This window comes from Chinchilla lanigera, unplaced genomic scaffold, assembly GCF_000276665.1.
Source record: "Chinchilla lanigera isolate Chin_1 unplaced genomic scaffold, ChiLan1.0 scaffold00025, whole genome shotgun sequence".
Lineage (NCBI taxonomy): Eukaryota > Metazoa > Chordata > Mammalia > Rodentia > Chinchillidae > Chinchilla > Chinchilla lanigera.
In genome coordinates this window covers 21076801-21097957 of record NW_004955426.1, presented here as the reverse complement: position 1 = coordinate 21097957, position 21157 = coordinate 21076801, and the positions used below count along the sequence as shown (strand labels likewise).

The following is a 21157-nucleotide window of genomic DNA, read 5'->3' as shown; positions in this document are numbered from 1 at the left end:
TTTTGGTTTTTCTCCGGTACCGGGAACCGAACTCATGACCTTGCGCTTGCCAGGCAGGCGCTTTGCCACTGAGCTAAATCCCCAGCCCCATCACCAACTTCTTTTTATTATTATTCATTTTGCTTGAACTTAGTGTTCCATTCATTCCATTCAGCAAATATTCGTTATATCAGGCACTCTTCTGGGCCCTAATGAACAAGGCAGTCTGAACTTCCTCCCACAGGGAGCTTACTTCCTGACAGGCAGAAGGACAGACAGTAAAGAAGATAAATAAGCAGAATGTACAGTATGGATTTTCATAGTGGACGTGGCAAATGTGGAGAAAAATGAAATGGGAAAAACAGAAAGTGTCACAGTGGAGGTCTCATTTAAACTGGGAGCTCAGAGCAGACCTTATTAAAGAGAAGTTTGTGATCACAGACCTGTAGGGAGTGAAGAAATTGTGCAAATCTGGAGGAAAAGCAGTTGTGGTCTGGTAAAAATAAGTATAGACACTGAGGTTTAGAATTCAGTCTACACATTAGTTTGTTTTAACATTGGTCTCAACTCACTTGCATTACTACAGTAGAACTATACTTGCTCCTCCTGCCTCCGTTATCTGCAGGAAATGCATTCCAAGACCCCAGGGAATGCCTGAATCTATACGTAATACTGAACCCTAAGTATGCCATTTTTCCCTACACAGCCAGATGTCCTGGAACAAGTCATCAACTAGCAAGGATGCCCTATAAGGAGCCAATAAAATTCCCTTCAAAATGATGATTCTGTGATTTGAGGAGACAATACCAACATGAATGAAATAACTTGTATTGTAAAAGCCCTTTGAGATCAAAAAAATAGGTCCATACCTTAGACCATAGCATAGTGTTAATATGACTTATAAACAAACCACATGCATGAAATGTTTATTATATGCCAGATTGTTTTAATCTCTGTTCATGCAGTCACTCATTTCTTTTCAAATGCTCCAAGAGGCCAGTAACATCAAGACCTCAGAGCCATGTTCCTAACCCAAGAACTCTGATTCCAGTGCCTGTATTCTAACCCTTTTTCATTGCCTTTTATGCTGGCACAAAGATAGGTACTCAGCTAAACACCTGGGAGGACCCTGACTTGTGGCCCTTGAACTCAATCTGTGGTACGGTTACTTAAAGTAGACATTATTAAATCACCAGCTAAATTATGTATGAATTATGAACCTTCAACTCTCCCTTGGAAAATTGTACTTGGCTGTAAAAGAAAGAAGTGAGAAGAATCAGATGTATGTATTAGTGCAAACATAGCAGCACGGCACAAGTGGCTTGCCGACAAGTCTAACAATTTCTGTTTAACTCTAAGTAACCACACAACCCATGTTGTTTACACTGCATGATGCATGAAGGATAGAAAGGTACAGTATTTGGAACTGGGTTTGTTTTTTGACAAAATAAACGGACAGCATCAAAACTACAAATTAAAAGAGGTTAAATAAGAGTCATTATTATAATTTATTTTTAATTTAAACTCAGGACTCTATTTCAAATATTAGCTCAACTATTATATTAAATCATTAACTTGACTTGAAATTTAATCGACATTTAGGCAAGGTAAGTTTCACACCTGAGTTGTTTTTTAATGAATTCTGTTGGAGGAAAATCTAGCAAAATATTCAAAAGTCAGGATTTAAAATGCAATAAACACTTTTTTCAGTTAGAAGCCGCATTCCTTTATCCATGATCAGATGTGTCAGTGTTATGGAGGAGAGTAAACAAGCAAAAGGTCATAGAACTAAGATCTAGACTTCAATAGACTGTCTTCAACGTGATAGTCTGAAGATATTTGCACAATGACTAAGTAATAATGACAAATCTGTCTTGTTCTGGTAAGATTCCTAAGAAGGAGGGATCACCATCTCGAAAGAGTAAAGAAAGGATAAAATCTCCTAACACTGTGACTAGACAGTTTTGGTCTTATACTGTCTGTGTTAAATTTTAGCTATCTACAAAGAAATGAAGTTATAAAGATTGTGCATGCATGTGTGTGTGTGTGTGTGTGTGTGTGTGTTTCTATTTCTATAAGCTAAATATGGGAAAGACACATACCAGTACTGCAGATTTGGGGTCTGTTTTTTAAACAAGATCAGCTGTGGTTCTAAGACACTTCACTCTCAAATATCGACTTAAAATTTGGAATTTTTCTTTTTAAAAACTAAATAAGCTAAAATTAGTGGAAATGATTTTTTTTCACAATGAGATGGAGCAAAATAGGTTTTGAGGGAGTTTTAGAAAACAATCCTAGCTACAAGCATAAGAAAAGCATTTAAAAATCTAAACAAAGGTAATAGATTTACCAAATTTCATTTTATTTTTATGAACAATTCTTATATTTTAAACTTTATGCTTGAGGTATTGTGTACTACCTTGCTCACAACAGGCAATTAATATTCATTAAATGAATCAATAATGTTCTTTAAATAGTTCATCCAAGTGATTAAAACCCATCAATCACTAAACTTTAGGGCTTCAAAGACTACTCCATCCAACTGATTTTATGTATTAAAAAACTGCAAACAGCAGAGAAGTAGTGCTCAAAGTTAAAGATGAGTATGAGGAATTGGTGTTGTACTTTCATTTAGCTCCACAAGTTTTATGACATAAGTCTGTTATAATAAAGGGTATCTAAAATGGATAGAAAAATCAAGGGAGTAAAGTTTTATATAATCTTCAAATGCTTATAAGATGAGTATTTACTTGCTATATAATAATCTCCATATTAATAATATAGACAAGAAAAAGGAGAATAAGGAGAAGAGTAGAGGGGAGATATGTGTGGGGAGGTGGGTGTCAGAAATGAAGGAAATGGGAACAGGGAATGAAAAGACAGATTTTTTTAAAAAGTCCTTTAGTTGACAAATGGATTAAAAACTGTGGTATGTACATACAATATAATATTATTCAGCCTTTAAAAGTAATGAAATTCTGAGAACATGCTACCAAGTGGGTGAAGATTGTGGTGGATTGACAACTGGTTGTCAGCTTGTAACACCACCAGCGTGGTGCTTCTTGTGGGAGGCCCACCTGAGGATTGTTGCCAACAAATAAAAAGAACTACAAAAGAAGAGGTGCTCCTGGGGAGCTGTTGGCTCCCTTGGAGCTGTTGGTTCTCCTGGAGAAGCTTGTCATACTGGCTTTCCTGATACGGCTGTTACTGCTGAAGGAGCTCAGGACCTATTGTTGGTGAGAATAGCTATGGTTCATTTTGGGGGAGCTCTGGTTCTTACTTGGAGCATTGTTTCCCGGTTCTGGAAGGGAAGATGGTGCACTGTTCAGTCTCCTGGATAAGCTTGTCACACTGGCTTTCCTGATGCGAACCCTGCTGTTCTCATTATCAGAGGAGCTCAGGACCTCATTGTCGCTGAGGATAACTGTGGTACTTTTCAGGGGAGCTCTCTTCCTTACTTTGACTGTTGCTTCCTGGCTCCAGTGCAGATCCCTCAGCCTGCTGGCCCAAATCCTTCATCCCACTGGCACAGACTTTCTAGCTTCCACCACTGACATTTGGACCTTCCCAGGGCAAATCCAGGAAACACACCTGTATGAGCCATTGTTGTGGGCCTTTGGCCTCCAGTTGGACTTGTGTGGGCCACTGTGATGGGCTCTAGGTCTTCAGCTGGACTCATGCAGGACATTGCCATGGGATCCAGCCCTCAGCTGTATTCTTTTGGTCTTCAGTGTATGGACAGATTTCCTGCACTCTTTTGTACTAAACTCTTTGGGTGATTACTATAAGATAATCTTATAAATTATGTGTCCTGTATTAAATTGTTCCCCTTGCAAACCCCAAACTACAACAAAGACATTCTGCTAAGTGAAATATGCCCTATATAAAAAGACATATATTATGTATTACACTTATAGTCAGTTCAAAGTCAGAAATAGAATAGTAGTTTCCAACAGCTGTGGAGAGAATAGGATGAGGAGTTACTGCTGAATGGGTACAGACTTTCAGTCTGGGATGATGAAAAAGTGCTGCAGATGGAAAGTGGTGCTTGTTGCACAAAATGTGAATGTACTAAATGCTACTTGACACACTTCAAAATAAAGTGGCAAATATTTTGTTATTTCTGTTTTATTACTATTTTTTAAAATGGCAAAAGGGCTTTAATTAATTAAAATGTATTCAAAAATATTTTTATCTTGATTTGTCATAATACTTCAATGATCACGAAAGCTTAAAAGAATAGGCAGATTAGAAGGATTGATTTTAATTTTCCTAAGAATTTTTAAATGATAGATTTTATAGATTACACATGACGTAAGTCATATAAATAGAAGTGTGAAAATTTTTTCTCTCATAACTTCCTTTAGCATGATGAGCAAAATATGTCTGGTAAATGTGTAAGTTACTACCTGACCTTCACCTCTCTCAAACTAGTTCTAGCCCAATTCAACAAGATATCTGTGCAGAACCATCTGCAGCAGGCATCACAATATTCCTGCTCCATTCCCGTACCCAGTCAAGGATGAGTAAGGTCTGTCAGTTTCTAAACCAAGAAACAGCTGAGTACTGGCCTACTGGGGCTCTACCTATTCTCAGGAAGAGAAGACTCATAGGTCTTCTGGTCTTAGGATGCCTTGGGTAGAAATTTGGTTCCTTCCTTTCTGACTAGGCCCCCAATTATTTGTTCTTAGTAGAATAACATCCATTTTTTCCTTTTTTACTCAAAGGCTCAAGACTAAGAGGATTAAGTTTAAGGACAACAGCTTTAAAATTGGAAGAAGTCACAAAAGTCACAATCATTTCTCTGTCTGGCCTGCTTTTCTGAAATCCATGAAGGAATTTAAAACACCCTGTTTTTCACTGAAGTTAAGAAGTTTAAAATGATTTGAATTCAATATATGAAGCTATATTAATATATTATTAGTTTTTAATTTTAGTTTTTTAAATAGAGATTTAATTCTTGCTAATGATATTTTGTGTCAAAAATCACCTCTTTAATTTTAGCAGTAAATACTACTGAAGAATTATTTTAAATTAACTTTAAGAAGATACAATTTTGATCCTATGTATGTGCCTGCTGAAATATATCTTCAATGTCCCTGGAAACCTAGAGATTATTTCTAGTCCCCACTCCCTCAGCAAAATGGAGAGATCTATTTGTAACATATGGAAGCATTTTCACACTGTGAGTTATTCTGAGGGAAAAACATGTCATTTTCAAAAGCTGTGAAATGAAATATGGATTTCCAAATGGTACTGGTTGACCGAACCCATTCTAGACACATCCTGGATCTTTGTTAGCCATTGGTCCCAAATAAGGGGTTGGTGTAGAAAAATATTTGCTCTAATAATCATACTCAAGTAGAGATTATAAGTATCCTTAACACAAAAGCACACAGTGGCCTTATTTATAGACAAAATAACACCTTTAATTATAGAGAGATGGGTGTGTTCAATCAAAGGTAATACATTCTTCTACTATTTTTGCCTAAAAATAAATATTGCCACTGAGATTTAAAACTGCTAAGATCACCATGCCACACTGCCGAACAAACATCTTTTGAGTCAGCTCACGAGCAAATAATGGCAAGAATAATAGGAGCATCGTACATAGTTACAGATGGCAAAGCAAAAGTACAGGAAGATACGTGCAACAAGGGACCCATCTTCACCACATCTTTGCAGGACCGTGGGAGCTGGAGAGAGTTGTTAGGAACTAGCCACATCACCCTTTAGGAAAGAAGAAGCCAAAAGAGCCACTAGCCCTCATAATGGAAACCGAGAGGGCAGCTAAATTGCAGAAAAAGCCATGAGATTTAACTCTCATAGCTTTTAGCCCCAAATCTCTGAATATTACCTGTGTGACCTTGGACTCATCTTGTCATTTTAGAGCCTTAGTTTTGTCACAAGTAAATAAGTTTAGTAACTTATCACTTCAGTCATACCACAATAAGAGCTGCAGCTTACTAAGCGTTTGTTACAAGCCAGACATTGTACCAAGCATTTAACATGTGACCTTGCTTGATCGTTACAACTCTATGAGGTGGGTCTTATGATCCCCATTTCACAGATGAGAAAACCTGGGCTCAGAGGGCTCGAAGGACCTTACTGAGCTCACATAGTAAATTAAAAAGGGACAATTTGAATTTATATCTGCTTTCTCCAAAGTATAGGCATTTAAAATAGTATATTCTTATTACTAGCAGTTGTTCATTTATTCACATAAATTAATTTATTTGAATATGTTTTGTAATAGGAAAATTGTGGTGAAATAAGTTTTTGTACGATTCCAGTGCATAAAAGAAGCATGCTGGATAATCAACAAGATCTAACTTTTCACAGCACTTGTTAAGATCACATTAAATTAAACGTTTAAAAAGACAAAAGGGTAAAGACTAGTCATTACTTGCCTAAGAATTTCATTTGATAGCTTCTGTCTTTAAGAAGGAAGAGGAATAAAAGAAGTAAAAAGAAATAATTCAAAGATTAATGTTTTAACACTGAAATTTAATAGAGCATGTTATAATAACCATTGAAAATGGTCCATTGAGAAACAAAGTATTTATGGGCTGGGGATATAGCTCAGTGGCATAAGCAGCTCCCTGGCAAGCACAAGCTCATAAGTTTGATCCCCGGTCCTGCAAAAAAAAAAAAAAGAGAGAGAGAGAAACAAAGTATTTATGAAGTCATTTCAGTTCCTGATCATTTTTAATATAGATTACATGCACATGATGACCATGAATCTTTTCAAAAAATTAAATAAAGCCAGTTTTTTCAGCCACCACTGTATTTGATCAACAGGGTAATTTTGCCAGATGTCTTATATGAAATGATTTAGTTAAAATTACCTATTCTTCAGAATCTACAAACTTCAACATAAAGATATCAATGAAGAATATGATTTTAAAAAATTAAAAAAATTTTGTATTAAACTATGGCTACTGCAAATCTCTATGTTCAAGAATGCAAGTAAAATTAAGTAACTGGCTACAGTACCCTGCCGCATATGATTGGATGTAATGAGGCAGTGCAATTTGGAGTTAGGACTGGGCTAGGAGCACATCAACACAGAACTTTGCAGGCTTTGGTCCTGCTTGCAGGAGAGTTACAAAGGCTGTGTCTGATACAACTTTGGTGCTTTTTGCTACTTGCCCATATGAGATATTGTTTTATTTTTGTGCCTTGGTTTTTCAAAACACAGTATATGTCTAGATCTAGGCCAGTGTACAAATCAGTTTAGAAAGAGTTGAAATTCTTTTTAGCTTAGCATGAACTTGTCCCTTGAGGATTATAAATTGAAGAAGTAGATGAGTTTGAAAAATCGGACAGACTAGACAGAGCACTGAGTACTGATGGCTGCATTCAGAGCACCTGAGTGTTTTCATCTTCTTTCCAGTTTCCAATGGTGAGCTGATTCCCATTCAGAAAATGCGTGCTTTCTTCATCAGCTTAGTAGTGATGGGAAGAGGTTTGATTCATTTTTTCTCCAGCAGGTGCTCTTCATAGGTGAATTTAAGTTAAGAAATGCTACCTTCTTTAAAGAAGGAAGTTCATAACTTCATTTTTGATAAAAATTTAAACCAGTTTTACCACTTCAGAATTAGATTGAAAGGAGCAAGCCCTCCTCACCCACACTTTTGTTTTGTATAGTTCTGTATTTCTTACAAACAGCTGGTGTTTACAGTACACAAAACTGGTTATACAGTAACTGTAGCAAGAATGACTGAGGGTCGTCCTTGCATGAGAGCCCATTTGTCATGACTCTCAAGTTGTGCTGATGTTTTGTAGTCCATCTGGAAACTTTCTGTGTGAACCACTGTTTTTTTTTTCTGGGATACTGGTCATTTTACCTTCAAGCCACTGAAAGACATTGTGTTGGAGACCACTACAAAGTGGCTCTGAGCTGGATTTAACATTAATCAATTGGCTTTCCATGTTTACTTGTGAGTTGTCTGAAGCTTAGGCACCTTGTCTGAAGATAGGCAGTGGACTCATAGTAAGTAAACTTCTGTAAGTCACTGGTCGCCCTGAGGTCTGTATTTGACTGTGAAGCTGTGACTCCTCAAAGGACAAGATAAGGCCATAGCTGAGGACATCTGGCGCCAACCCCAATTAACTACAAGAAGACTGCTGCTGCAGGCTCCACACTCCTACAATAAATATCAACCTGAAGATAAGTTAGTTCTCCCGATTGACATAATTTACTACTTGGGAAAATTCTCCCAAAGTCCTGTGAGATTCCCAAAATTCCTGTGTTTTCTTGAGTATCCTCCTCTTTTATTTGTAAACCAAATAAATAAGGGCTGTCCAGAGAGGTCTTTGGCTAAAACTCGGAGAATATTAAAGCTCTAAGACAGTTAGGCCCTTCTGGAGCCCTAAAATCATTTCCATTGTCTTGTTTATTTAAGCCTACAGCATCCACTCGCTTGGGAGATTGTGGGCCTGATCAGCCTGCAATAACTAAGGGTTATTTAACCCAATAATTGTACAAAATAGAATCCAGAGTGTCCCATCACAATTACTAATGTCACTGTGTGGTCTTACTATCTTCTGTAAAGACATTTTTTAGAATATGTGTTTGTGGGAAAATTTGTAGTTTATTTTTTGCACAGCAAGAAAAACCACCTGTATTTTTATAGAGTTCCCCCATCTATGCCTTGAAATAAGTACAGAATGCCTTATGCTTGTAGTTTGTTTGAATTGGCATAGAGCCCTTTTTCTTCTTGGGCTACACTTTACCCTTTCTCAAAACATCTTTAGAAGATTTTAATATAGATTGAAGGTTTTGTTTGATCTAAAAAAAAACCAAGTCTGTTATTCAGACATTGTGTGTCCCCTCTTTCTGTACAGAAATTGAAGTTACTTGCTCTGATTTGCCTGCTTTTTTTCTAGAGATAATGTCATTATTCATCTTTGAGAACATAGAAGTTTCAAATTGTTATGAAGTCTTAGAAATATGACAAGTGCTTTTGATGTAACTTATGCTTCCACATTAAATTTCTACTTTCAAAACTAAACATTTTAGTTAATATTAAATAATCTCAAGCAATGACATTTAAAATTCTTTTCATGGAAAAAAAAACAGATTTCAGACATATAAAAACAGAAGACAAATTTTTGCACCTGTTATGGTTTGTGTCTGGATGTCCTCCCAAAGCCACATGCAGTTATGGGGTGGGCTACTAGAGTTTATGATTGATTCATGGTCCAATGTTGCAATTATGGGTGTGAGTGCTACACCCACCCTGGCGTGGATAGTTTGCATACAATGTAAGGGAAGGAAAGAGGCTTGCTCTCCCCCTTACTCCTTCACTTTTGCTTTTGCTATTGCATGAACTGTTGCCCTCTGCTATGTACCACTCTGCCTTGGAGCCAGCCGAGTATGGGCTGAAACCTCCACAGACTGTGAGGTTACAAAGGCTTAATTCCTTCCTTAATTCTGGATGTCAGATATTTTTTCTAAGCAATGAGAGAAAAGTAACCAAGACAGCACCATAGAGAAAATCATTCACTGTTTTAAGCAGAATATCTGAGTGACTAGTTTCAATATCATATCAATATTTCAATATCCTTACAACAGTTTCTTTTAAAGTCATCAGAGTAGCCAATGATTTTAACTTACATTGAATCATAATAATTATAGGATTTGGTTCGAATATGGTAGTAATTAAATTGCCAGGCTACTCAGAACATCTGCAGTTGTAGTCACTAACTTCAGGAATTACCCCTGCTATCTTCCTGAATTTGAGTTAATTTGACAGAAGCCTGTTCTTTTGTGAACATAAATATGTGTACAACTTACTCATAAAGCTTGTAGAATATAGCTTCTGACTCAGCAGGTTTGGGTTGGGGTGAAGTTCTGTATTTCTTCTAACAGGATCCCCATCAATGCTGCTCACCTATACAGACCATACTTTAAGGAGCAAAGATCTCTAAGACTATTTAGGGGGTACAGTATGAATATGGAAATTTTGAAATGTTAAAAACATAAGAAAAGCAACAAAACAAGGAGATATGAGAGGAAAACTAAGGGTAAGAATAAAGCAGTAAGTGAAAAGAAAGGGAAGTTATTGAGAAACAGTGAGACATTTCCACCAGGCTATTACAGAGTAGCTAAGTGAGTGTGTATGACACTGGACTGGAGAGGAGGAGGGAAGAAAATACAAATTTCATTGGTATCTTCTATGCAACCTGTAGTCTGACATATTGCTATATATTTATGCATGTGTGTGTATATATAAAGAGATTTCATATCTGGATATGTAAGGAGAATAGTTGTCTTGGTTACTTATCTCTCGTTGCTGGGACAAAATACCTGATGCCCAAAATTAATGAAGGAAAGGTTTACTTAGTTCACAGCCTGTGGAGGTTTCAGTCCATGTTTGGCTGGCTCCAGGGCAGAGTGGCACATGGCACAGGGCAACTGTTCATGGTGGCAGAACACAGTAAAGCAACAAGAAAAGTATGGAGGAGCATCCGGAAGAGCGAGCCTCTTTCTCTTACATAAGTAAACTATCTGCCCCAGGGCAGGTGTGGCACTCACACCCAATCAATCAAAACTCTAAAAGCCCACCCCATGATTGCAGGAGGATTTGGGGAGACATGCAGACACAAACCATAACAATAGTGCACATATCTGAAGGATGGTGATATACAGAGATAGATGATAGATAGATAGATAGATAGATAGATAGATAGATAGATAGATGATAGTTTTTTAAGGTTAAGAGTAGGAAGAATTTATTGAGAGGAAAAAAGCTTCTTAAGAGAGACAGAAGGGGACCCAGAAAGTGGGTTGCCCAACAGCCCCAGTTCTCAAGGGTATTTATTGAGCAAAGCCGTGAGGTGAAGCAAGTTTAAGGTGGAACAGAACTATAATTGATCAACAAGATTACAAATATAGTTGCTTAGGTAATATTGATCCAGTGGCAATTCTTAAGATGGGTATGAGGTCTGACAAAACTGGTCAACCAATAGGACTATAACAAGTATAGTTGCTTGGATAATATTGATTAAATGGTGATTAAATGGTGATTAAATGGGGGAAGCAAGCCTCGTAGAAAGTGCACATGTGATGGGCAAGGACTGGAAGGGGTGGGCTAAGGAGGGTTGGTCCTCCAGCCCAAAGTGATGGATGTCTGTTTGAATAGGTGGATAGGTGACTTAGACAGAGAGATATTCTACTTTGTTCCCAAAACAGTTTGAAGAAGAATCTGTTCTCACATGCATACATTGTTTCAGCCCTCATAAGTAACCTTCAAAAACATATGCAGAATAGAACATAATAGAAGACCCAGAGGCAGAAGCAACTTCAAGCACACTCAACTACCTTGTATTTGACAAAGAGGCCACACACATGTATTGAAAGAAAGGTAGCCTCTTTAATAAATGGTGCTGAAAAATCTGGCTTCCCACATGCCAAATTTTAAACCTAGACCTGTATCACTCACCATGTACTAAACTAAAATCAAAATGCATGAAAGTTCTAAATGTTAAAACAAAAACATAAATCTGTTGGAAGATAGAATAGGGAAAACTCTTAAAGATGTTGTAGGCAAAGACTTGATGAACAAAACCCAGATTGCCTAGGAAATATTACAAGTAATCAACACTAAGATCACATCAAATTAAAAAGCAAAAGAAGCCACTAACAGTGAAGAGATAACCCACAGAATGGGAAAAATTTATCAGCTACCCCTCAGGCAAAGGACTAATATCTAGAATATATAAAGAACTCAAAAAATCAGGCCCTCCAAATTTAAAGACCCAATCCAAAAATGGACATTTATAATTAATAGATACTTCTCAGATGAAGAAGTACAAACATATAGAAAATGTTTAACATCATGGGTCATTTGAGAAATACAAATTAGAGCAACACTAAGTTACCATCTCACTCCAGAAAGAATGGCTGTTATCAACAAATCAGTAACAAATTCTGGCGAGGCTATGGGGAAAAAAAGAACCTTTATTGTTGGTGGGAGTATAAATTGGTACAACCACTATGGAAATCAGTCTGGGGAGTCCTCAAAAAACTAAAACTAGAGGTTTCATTTGATCTAGTTATTGAGGTATCTTCTAGAAAAAAGTTAAAAGCATCATAGTACAGTAATATATGTATACTCATGTTTATAAGCCACACTTTATAATAGCTAAATCTTGGAAACAGCCCATATGCCCATCAACAGTGAATGAATAAAGGAATGTGGTACTTATATTCAATGGTACTATTCTGCCATGAAGAAGGATAAACTTGAGATTTTTTTTGGTAAATGGATGTATCTCAAGATCATAATTTTAAGTGAAATAAATCAGACACACAAGTTTAAATATCACATTGTTTTTCTGGTGTAAGAAGCTCAGAGGATAAATATTAGGAAGCAGGAAAAATTTGTTCAAATGGGAAAGGGAACAAGGGAGGGGGAAATGAAAAGGGATTTTTAAAAAAGAGAATGAAAGGAAAAAATGGAAACAAATCTTTTGTAAGTAGTGAGGGGAAGAAGGGCTGAGGGGAAGGGAGGGAAGTGGTGAGAAAATAATTAAGATGTATTACAAAGTTTCCATGATGAATGTGATCAGTGTATATAACAAACGTACTAACAAAATTTTTTGTAAGATATACAGAGAAAGAAATTAAAAGGCTGAAGTTAAACTAATTTGTAAAAAGCACAGCTCTTGGACTGTCTTCAAAGCTCCAAAATCCATGCTCTGACCAACCAAAGAGCCGGATACAAGTGACAGGTTTAAGAGGACAAGAACATAAAGGAAAAGTATTCAAGAATGAAATGAGGCAGTGTCCGCGGAGAAAAACTTAGAGAAGAGGTAATGACAGAGATACGTGGAAAAGTCCAGAAAGAAACGGAGAGGTCATGCAAAGCCTTCCAGCACTACAATCCAAGTGGATAATTCTAGTCCTGGTAGTAATTAGAAGTGACCCATTTGGCAGTATCCACCCCACTGCAGAGGGCTTTCTGCCATCTTTCCTGCAAGGACTCTTTCTACATTCTTTTATGAACCTGGCCAGGATATCCTGATTCTATACAATGTGGAGAATTCATTTTTCACATTTCCTAAACTACCAAGCTGCAAGAAAGTATCCAAGGGGCAGAAACTATAAAGTAGGAACGTGGTGGGGGAGGGGGGTCTCTAGAAGTTGTCTGTCCCCAAAGCCCACTTAGATGCTGAGTCAAAGGTATTCTACTCTTAGTCTATTTTTGGCTTTGGGGACCATGTTTGCTTCAGTAGATCTTGCAAACCCTATTCTCTGAGATGATTCATTAACAAAACATGCCATTTATTTTCCTAGTTGAAAAATGTTTCTCAGAGACCGAGTGTCAACTAAACATGTAAAAATGCAGTAGGGATAACATTTTAAAACTCACCCACTTCTGCATGGACAAAAGACTGATAGTACACATTAATATAGGGACAGAAAAAATTTATAAATATGTGAACTCTGACTGTGTTAACATTTGGGAATCCTAACAAAGCTATCACATGAATACATAATATTCTAGATAACTTCTCATTTGGAGATTCAGATTAGTAGTGTTTTTAGTGAAGATGAAGGTCAGAACATAAAATACCTTTCCAGGGTTTGGGTAGTGTTATAAGGAGCAAGTCTACAGTTGTCCAGAGTAAGTTCCAGTTGTTTCCTGAACTCAGTGATTCCATCTTTCTCACACTTTATTTCCATATATATTTAATGCAAGAACAGTTAAATCCAAGAAATATTTGTTAGCATAACTCAATAAGAGGTCTATCCTTGGTAAAGCAAATGAGACATTTTTCCTGTAATTATGAGTGTCTGGCATTATGGTAAAAAAGAAATTTTTTCAATTTTTTTAGTTTACAAAGTTACACATATTCATGTGGTTTAAGAAATAAAATGGTTCCACAAGTCTTTCCTGGAAAAATGCAGTCTCTTCCTTGTCCCTTCTTTTTCTCTCTCTTTTCTTTATCTACAAGAGCAAGAGCATCCTACTCTCTCAGATCACCCTTTTTCTGTTCACCTCCACACCTTCAAATATCATGCATATAAAGTGCTATTGTTTTATTTTTATTTTTAGGCACGTATTGACTTGCCATTATGAAAGAACTTAGCACCCTTCCATAAATTCCCCTGGACTCTACAGTCTTTACTACCACACATGTGCATACTTTCTACTCCCCCATCTCAAAATTGTTGTTGCTGGGTGTAGATTATTATATATACCATCCAAGCTAAAAGCAACCTACACAAGATAGCTAAAATAACTGTACTACTAATTTCTATTGGTTTATTAAAAGGAACAGTTAATGCCTAATTGTTTGATCAATTTTGCATGCCTATATCTGGTAATATGAACAACTACTTTGAAGATAACAATTTGCAATATAATGACCATTGTTAATTTCTCATCATCTTGTTTTGAAATTCTGCATCATTTTTATTGGTTTTTTATTCTCTCTAAAATAAAAGCAGCCTGAGTAATTTCTTCCCCTTAATGTTCCCATTCAAGTTTATTTTATATTTTAGTTCTATGTTTTGACAGAGCCAAAGTCAACACATTATTTGTCTAGGTTTAGGTCAAGACATACTATTTTAAGTATGGCTATCTTAAGCCCAATTCATTAAAGCTTCATTAATAATTCAAATTCAAAAGTATTCTACTACACAGCCACAAAATCTATTTCCTGTATATGCATATTTTCTGGCTTTTGAGAATCCCAGGAATCTCAGTACTTAAATCTAATGTAATTACTAGAGAAAGAGTTAGTTCTGAGAAAGAACAAATAATTATTGGTATGGATTGGAATGCCAATATGTAATTAGGAATTTTTTAATGAGGCTTACAGGCTCCAAGAGCAGCTGGCGCAGGGAGAACTTGAGTGAAGACTGAGCAGCTTATTTACTTCACTGAAATGCAAGATACTCAAACTCACATGGTTCCTGGAGAGTCACAAAGGGCGGTCTAGCAGAGTTTATGATGCTCTCTTATGTAATAAGATTGTAGGGTAGTGGGGAACTTCTTTTGGCATGTGAGGGATATAATCGTCTGGTGATGTTTAGAAATTCCTCAGGTAGAGCTTTATTTATTTTTTTCATGGCTGGCAAATTACCTCAGTGTATGCCAAGAAAATATGTTGGCAGTGGTTGCTATAATCAGAAAAATAATGAGGTCTTATTCTCATCGAGAATATGTATGTTGCCATCATTTAGTGAGGTCAAGTATGAGTTTTAGGATTGGAATTAGGGGCTGAGGATGTAGCTCAGTGGAAGAGCACTTGTCTATTATGTATAAGACACTAGGTTCAAGAGCCAAGGATATAGCTCAGTGGCACAGTGCCTCCCTGTCAAGCACAAGGTCCTGAGCTTGATTCCTGGTACCAAAAAGAAAAAAAAAAAAAGGACACTGGGTTCAGTCTCCAGCATTGCAAAAACAAACACATAAACCAAAAATACTCTTTGCTGTATATAGAGTGGGGAATTGGTGGTGTGCCAAATATTTATTGTTCTTTCTTTAAGGCTTTTCTTTGTCTTATTAAATCTAAGTAATTTTAATCTAAAAACTTCATTTAATCTTCACATGAACTCTGTGAGGTAAGTACTATTATGTTTTGTTTGTGTTCAGGTAAGGAAATCAAGATATAGAGATATTAAGTTTCCCAAATTATATAGCCCATTAAAGATAAAACTTATACTTGAACACATGCTGAGTCTGAGTTTTAACACCCATATAATATTTTACCCAAAGGAAAAGAAAATACAAAACATATTTGTAGAGATTTCAGTGTATGTTTTGATTGTCTTACCTGTTTTTTACTTTTTATAGAAAAATCTGTCATTGCTCAACCAACATTTATTTTTGAAAAGGGAGAACAAACTTTTAAGGTAAGATTAACTACTTTCTTTGTTTTTACCTTGTTTTCTTTGTTTTTACTTCTACAAAGAAAATTATCTTCCAAGAAGCTGGCTCTGCTATGATATCACTACTGCCTAAGTTTATCCTGTTGTTCACCATTAACAAAGTAGAACCTCCACACCATTAATTGGGCAAGTATTTATAGAAGTCAGTTTGGCTGAAAAGAGAAGCCAGAGGCCTGGTCTTGAAGCTATGGGTAACATGCTTCCTTTATCAAAAGAATATGTTTATTTGGAGTGACCTGAAAAGGGTTGGGGGCTGACAGACAGTAGGAAGGCCAATGGTCTTCATAGATCCCCAACACTGACCTACCCTAAAATTGGCTATAAAATAAACTCTAAATTATGACATTCATTTGAAAAGGATCTTATGGACCCTATTTTCTTTTTTAATGTCACACCAAAGTCATCTGCTTTTTAACATGTAAAATTAACAGCATTGTCATATTAGCTTGTTATTGTTATCTTGATATCCATTCTTGTTTATGCAGATCATTTACCTCAGTACCCACAGAACAAACTAAAAAAGAGAAAACTCAACCTCGAAGCCTTGTTTAAATAGTAGATTCTCACCCCAGACCAACTACATCAGACTCTTGGGGGTGTATGCCTCCAAAATTTGCATTTTGAACATATGCCCACAAGTGATCCTGTAGTCACTGAAAGATAAAAGTGCTGTACTTGATTTGTTTTTTTCTTGACTACATGCCTAGTAAATAAAGATGAGTTGTGTTGCCAGACAAGGATGGGTAGCTCTGGTTTTTGAAAACTGTTGTAAAGTGGCAGGTGGAAATCTGAGGCAAAAACAGCAAATACTCAGCTCTCACTGGCAGCTTTGTGTCCTTTCAGAGACCTGCAGAAGATACCCTGCACGAAGCAGCAGAGCATGGTAATGATTCACATTCTGTATTGCAAAATCAGTCTTTATACAAAGAAAAACAAACAGGCACTAGCATTTTGGCATGTGCCACAGACTCTGTAAAACTTAATGGCTTTGCTTGTTTTTGTACATACATATAGATTGGCCTTGGTTTTGAAGGATGACACGCAGATCCCCAAAAATGCTGATGTGAATGACTAAAAGTCCATGATTTGCCACTGCTTGTCTCTTAATCTCCAGAAAACATTTTCTGTAGAACCTCAGAATGAATATATAATTTTCTTCTGAAGCCATTTCTTGCTAATTGTTTTATACTAATGTCACTATAGGTTTATAATTGCCAAGCTATCAACCCCAATATTTAAAACTGGGCTTCAAAGGTCAACGTGTTACAAATGATGACCTATGTAAACAAAAGGAAGTTCCGCCTATCCTGCCATATAATAGTCTGGGGATAACTTGTTATTGCAAGTGATTTTACCCCTCCCCTTGAATTTCTTGCAGAATGTAATGGTTTCTCAAGAAAGCGTGTACGGTCTTCATCTTTTACTCTTCATAATACAGATGCTGGGTTCCTTGGAGGTAGGTATAGCTCTGGTTGTTGGTTGTTCATTGTTATGTTTATTCTGAATGTGAAATTACTGAGGAACTTTCTGAAACGGTAATGTTGAAAGTCTACCCGTTAGACAATGTTTATATTTCAGTATGAAAATAAACTATAATGTGGATTATACAGTGAGTCTCTGTTTAAGAATTCAACTTGTCAGCCCCAAATAGTAGAAAAAAGCTACAAAAAATGGCTTTTGCCCCAGATAGCTCACTTGAGATGTTAGTAAGAATTGCCTCCTCAGTATTTTATGGCCATGAGGTGGAGGAAGCCAAGGAGAGAAAACAAAGAGACCAAGAAAAAACAGCTGCCTTTGTTGCAGCACTAAGAGAAACAGACCCTAAGTTTGATTCTTGGGGCCCCAAGAAGAACTTGTCAACTACATCCATCTGCTACCACTGTCAAAAGCCAGGCCACCTCAAGAGGGACTGCCCTAAGAAGCCCCCTGGGACATGCCCTGACTGTAAATGTTACTACTAGAGGTTGGACTGCCCTCTGAAGCGGAGGCCCCAGAGCTCAGACCCCTCCTACCAGCTGGTCCAACAGGAATTAAGGGGCCCAGGGCATACTCTGCCTTCTCCCTCTGGCCAGACCATTATCTCAAGGAGGAGCCCTATGTAATCATGACTATAGAGGAAAAATTAAACAGCCTATTGCTGGACACTGGTTCTAGTCTCTTGGTCCTTCTTTTCAATCCTGGCCTTCCTTCTAGCCATCACACCTCAGTCAGGGGAGTCACTGATGAGGAGGTAATTCGCTATTTTTCACAACCTTTGGGCTATAACTACTTGTTAGATCTTTCTTGCATATCTTTGTTTTCCTGAGACACCACTTTGAAGATACCAACATGTATTACAGCAGCCATTGATAATTTCCTACCAATCTGTGCGTAACTCTGTAATGTTTCTGCTGTTCCTATGGTATTTCATAAATGGATGTATGGTTATTACTATGTGTTTTCAACAACAACCATTGAGAATAGTCAATGATTATTTAATTGATCACTCATGTGTAGCTCTATTTGTTTTCCCTAGAAACCACTTTGAAGAAACCAAAGTATAGTACAACAACCATTGATAATTTCCTACATTTTTGTTTGTAACTCACTATTATTTGTCTATTTGTTTTCCTGAGAAACTATCTTGAAGATACCAATAGGTAAAATAACAACCATTGATAATGTCCTACCACTTTGTCTGTAATTTGGTGAATCTCCCTATGGATATGTCCTCCTTTTGCTCTTTTAAATAAATTTTAAAAAAAGAAATTAATCAGTCAAGAAAGCATGGAAAAAAGAATACTGAAAGGACATAAGCCAGGATGTTAGCAGTGGTTATCTTAGGTACAGTAATAGAATTCTAAGCATTTTGTCTTCCTCTTCTCCTCCAGCTTTATATTTTGCTATGTTTCCAAAGTTTCTGCATTAAGCATGTGTTAGCTTTATAATTGGGGAAATGGTCATTTTAAAAGTGATCATTTATTTAAGTAAATGAATACCTATTCTTTAAAAAGAATTTTCTCATATACTGTATTCTGAGTCAGTAACATAGTTTGTCTCTCATCTATATCAAAGCATTTCACTGATACCCTTAGGAATTGGTTATACTGCCTTCAGCCTCATAGTACAGCTGTTTGTGGGTATGTCTGTCTCCTCTAGTGTGAATTCCTTGAGGTCATCTTCATGCCTGATAGGGTATCTTGCACATGGCCAGGAAAAGAAATACTTAGTCAATTTAATGGAAAGGAAATTAATTTATAATCCTCACCAGAGGCACTCTTCATTTATTTTTATTGATAAAAAACAAAGATTTTTCTAAACTGGTGATCTAGAGTTTTTCTCAAACACCAAAAATCCAAAGCAAAAGGAACAACCCACCTCTTTCTTATTAATTTGAGTTTGCGATCTGGTTTTAGTGTCAACCTTGTCTCAGAAGCGCCTGAGATCCTCATCCTTCACTGACCTCCCAACATTTCCCCCTTCTGGGCCAGGTAATAAAGAGTTTCTAGAACCTCAAGCCTGACACTCGGCTTTTCAAAATCATTCTTATTAATGATAAGTTTATGTTTTCAGGTATCATAAAATGTTAATATTAGCAACAAATCAAATAGAGGCCTTGGCAAAGTAAGCAGGGACATATACTTGATGAATACTAATTATAAATCCAGATAGGATATGTTTTGTTTTGTTGGTAGGAAGTTTGAACTTGACTTTTTAAGGACTTCATATTTATGATAGAATTATTTTACATAAGGTAGCCCTATAAAAGAAAAGCAACTTATTTTATGTTATTATAGTCCATCTACATAGCTTACATAGTACTCAAAATATATAACTATGCTTTAGACCTATATCTTAATGTTTAGAATGTGATTCCATCAGAGATTTTCACTAATTAAAACATTGTTTCTCTTTACTTGAAATTTGTTTTTAAGTAAAACTATTTATCATAGCAATTTATTTGAAATGATTGACTTTCTTCTCATTAAAATAATTTTTATTCTTGTTTTGATTTCTACCAAACTAGCACTATCTTTCCTAAGTTTGCCACTGAAAAATAAAAGTATCCATTTCTTTTTAACCATTCCACCTCTACCTGGCAATTATAGTTTACAAATGAATGGACCCATATTCTTATTAATAAATACAAGCATAAGTGAACAACATTATGTCAGGCACTTTTCAGATACTGAAGAGAACTCCTAGCTCAGTAGACCCTGCTGAACCCACTGGTAAGCTACAGACATTAGAACAAATAGAAAGCTTAATCCCAGAAGCAAAATGTTTTGTTTAATTGTATTTATGTATAAAGCAAAGTGATAGTTTTAAATTACCTACAGAGCTAATTCAATTCAGTGAAATTCATTTTCTAAAACCAGGCACACACTAAGAAAGAATAAAGGAACAACTATATCAATAAGCACCATTACATTTTATGTTGTGCAGAATGCTGATGATGTGGGAAATGAGAAAAACAGTACAGTTTTATATGAATGATTTACTGTTGGTTTTTAATAATAAATATCATGAAATCATTAAATTAAATTTAATTCGAGAAGCAATTCCATCTCAACATTTGTAATATATTATAATACCTTGAAAAGGCAATTCTTATTCTTTTGTCATCTCCATTAACCAATTGCAGTTTCTGCCATTTGTGATTAAGAGGATTTCCCTACCCCCTTGAAATGTATAGAAATATTATGCTTGTGGCTATGCCCAGTCTTATCCCACAACATACTTACAGAAAAATAATTTAGTATAATGGTCAACTGTACTTCTGTATTCAGGTATATTCATTCAAGAGTGATTGGAGGGCTGATTTACTTATATATAATAATTTTATAATATTCTATAAATGTTTTGTATTAGTGCACACAGGGTCAATTACTAGTTCATATTTCTTCATCTGTAGTTTCTAACAGCATAGTAGTTTATGATTAGAAGGAAGACTATCTTTTCCCTCTGTGACTTAATTTTCATTTAGATTTCTGAGAGTAAGTAAATAGCATTAAGTAGCAAAATTTGGCAATCCCATTTTTACCAGAACCAGCCCTGTTGGGGACACTCCTACTACTGCTAGCGCCAATAGTGACATCTACTGGTGAGTTCAGAATGGTACTTTTTAACCCCCACTAGTGTAACTGATACTTTCAGACTTTAAATTTTTTTCTTACAGGAAAAAAAAATATTTTTATGACATCAACTCTCACGCAAAGGAATGCTGACATGAACAGGGCAGAACAAGGTACGTAGCTTCCTTTTCAAGAACTTCAGAAATATTGCACT

General features: G+C 36.3%; 1 protein-coding gene across 4 annotated transcripts in view; it reads left to right on the top strand.

The window, feature by feature from the left end:
• The window catches only part of Ranbp3l (RAN binding protein 3-like), a 51828-nt gene that overhangs the window by 8333 nt on the left and 22338 nt on the right, over window positions 1–21157 (top strand). For 3 of the 4 annotated variants that reach the window (XM_013515011.1, XM_013515013.1, XM_013515014.1), the window contains 5 exons: window positions 15795–15853; window positions 16733–16772; window positions 17268–17345; window positions 19285–19359; window positions 21048–21116. In XM_013515011.1, the coding sequence (XP_013370465.1) occupies window positions 15795–15853; window positions 16733–16772; window positions 17268–17345; window positions 19285–19359; window positions 21048–21116 (321 nt within the window). The remainder of the gene's footprint in view (window positions 1–15794; window positions 15854–16732; window positions 16773–17267; window positions 17346–19284; window positions 19360–21047; window positions 21117–21157) is intronic. The other variant, XM_013515015.1, reaches the window with a different exon arrangement.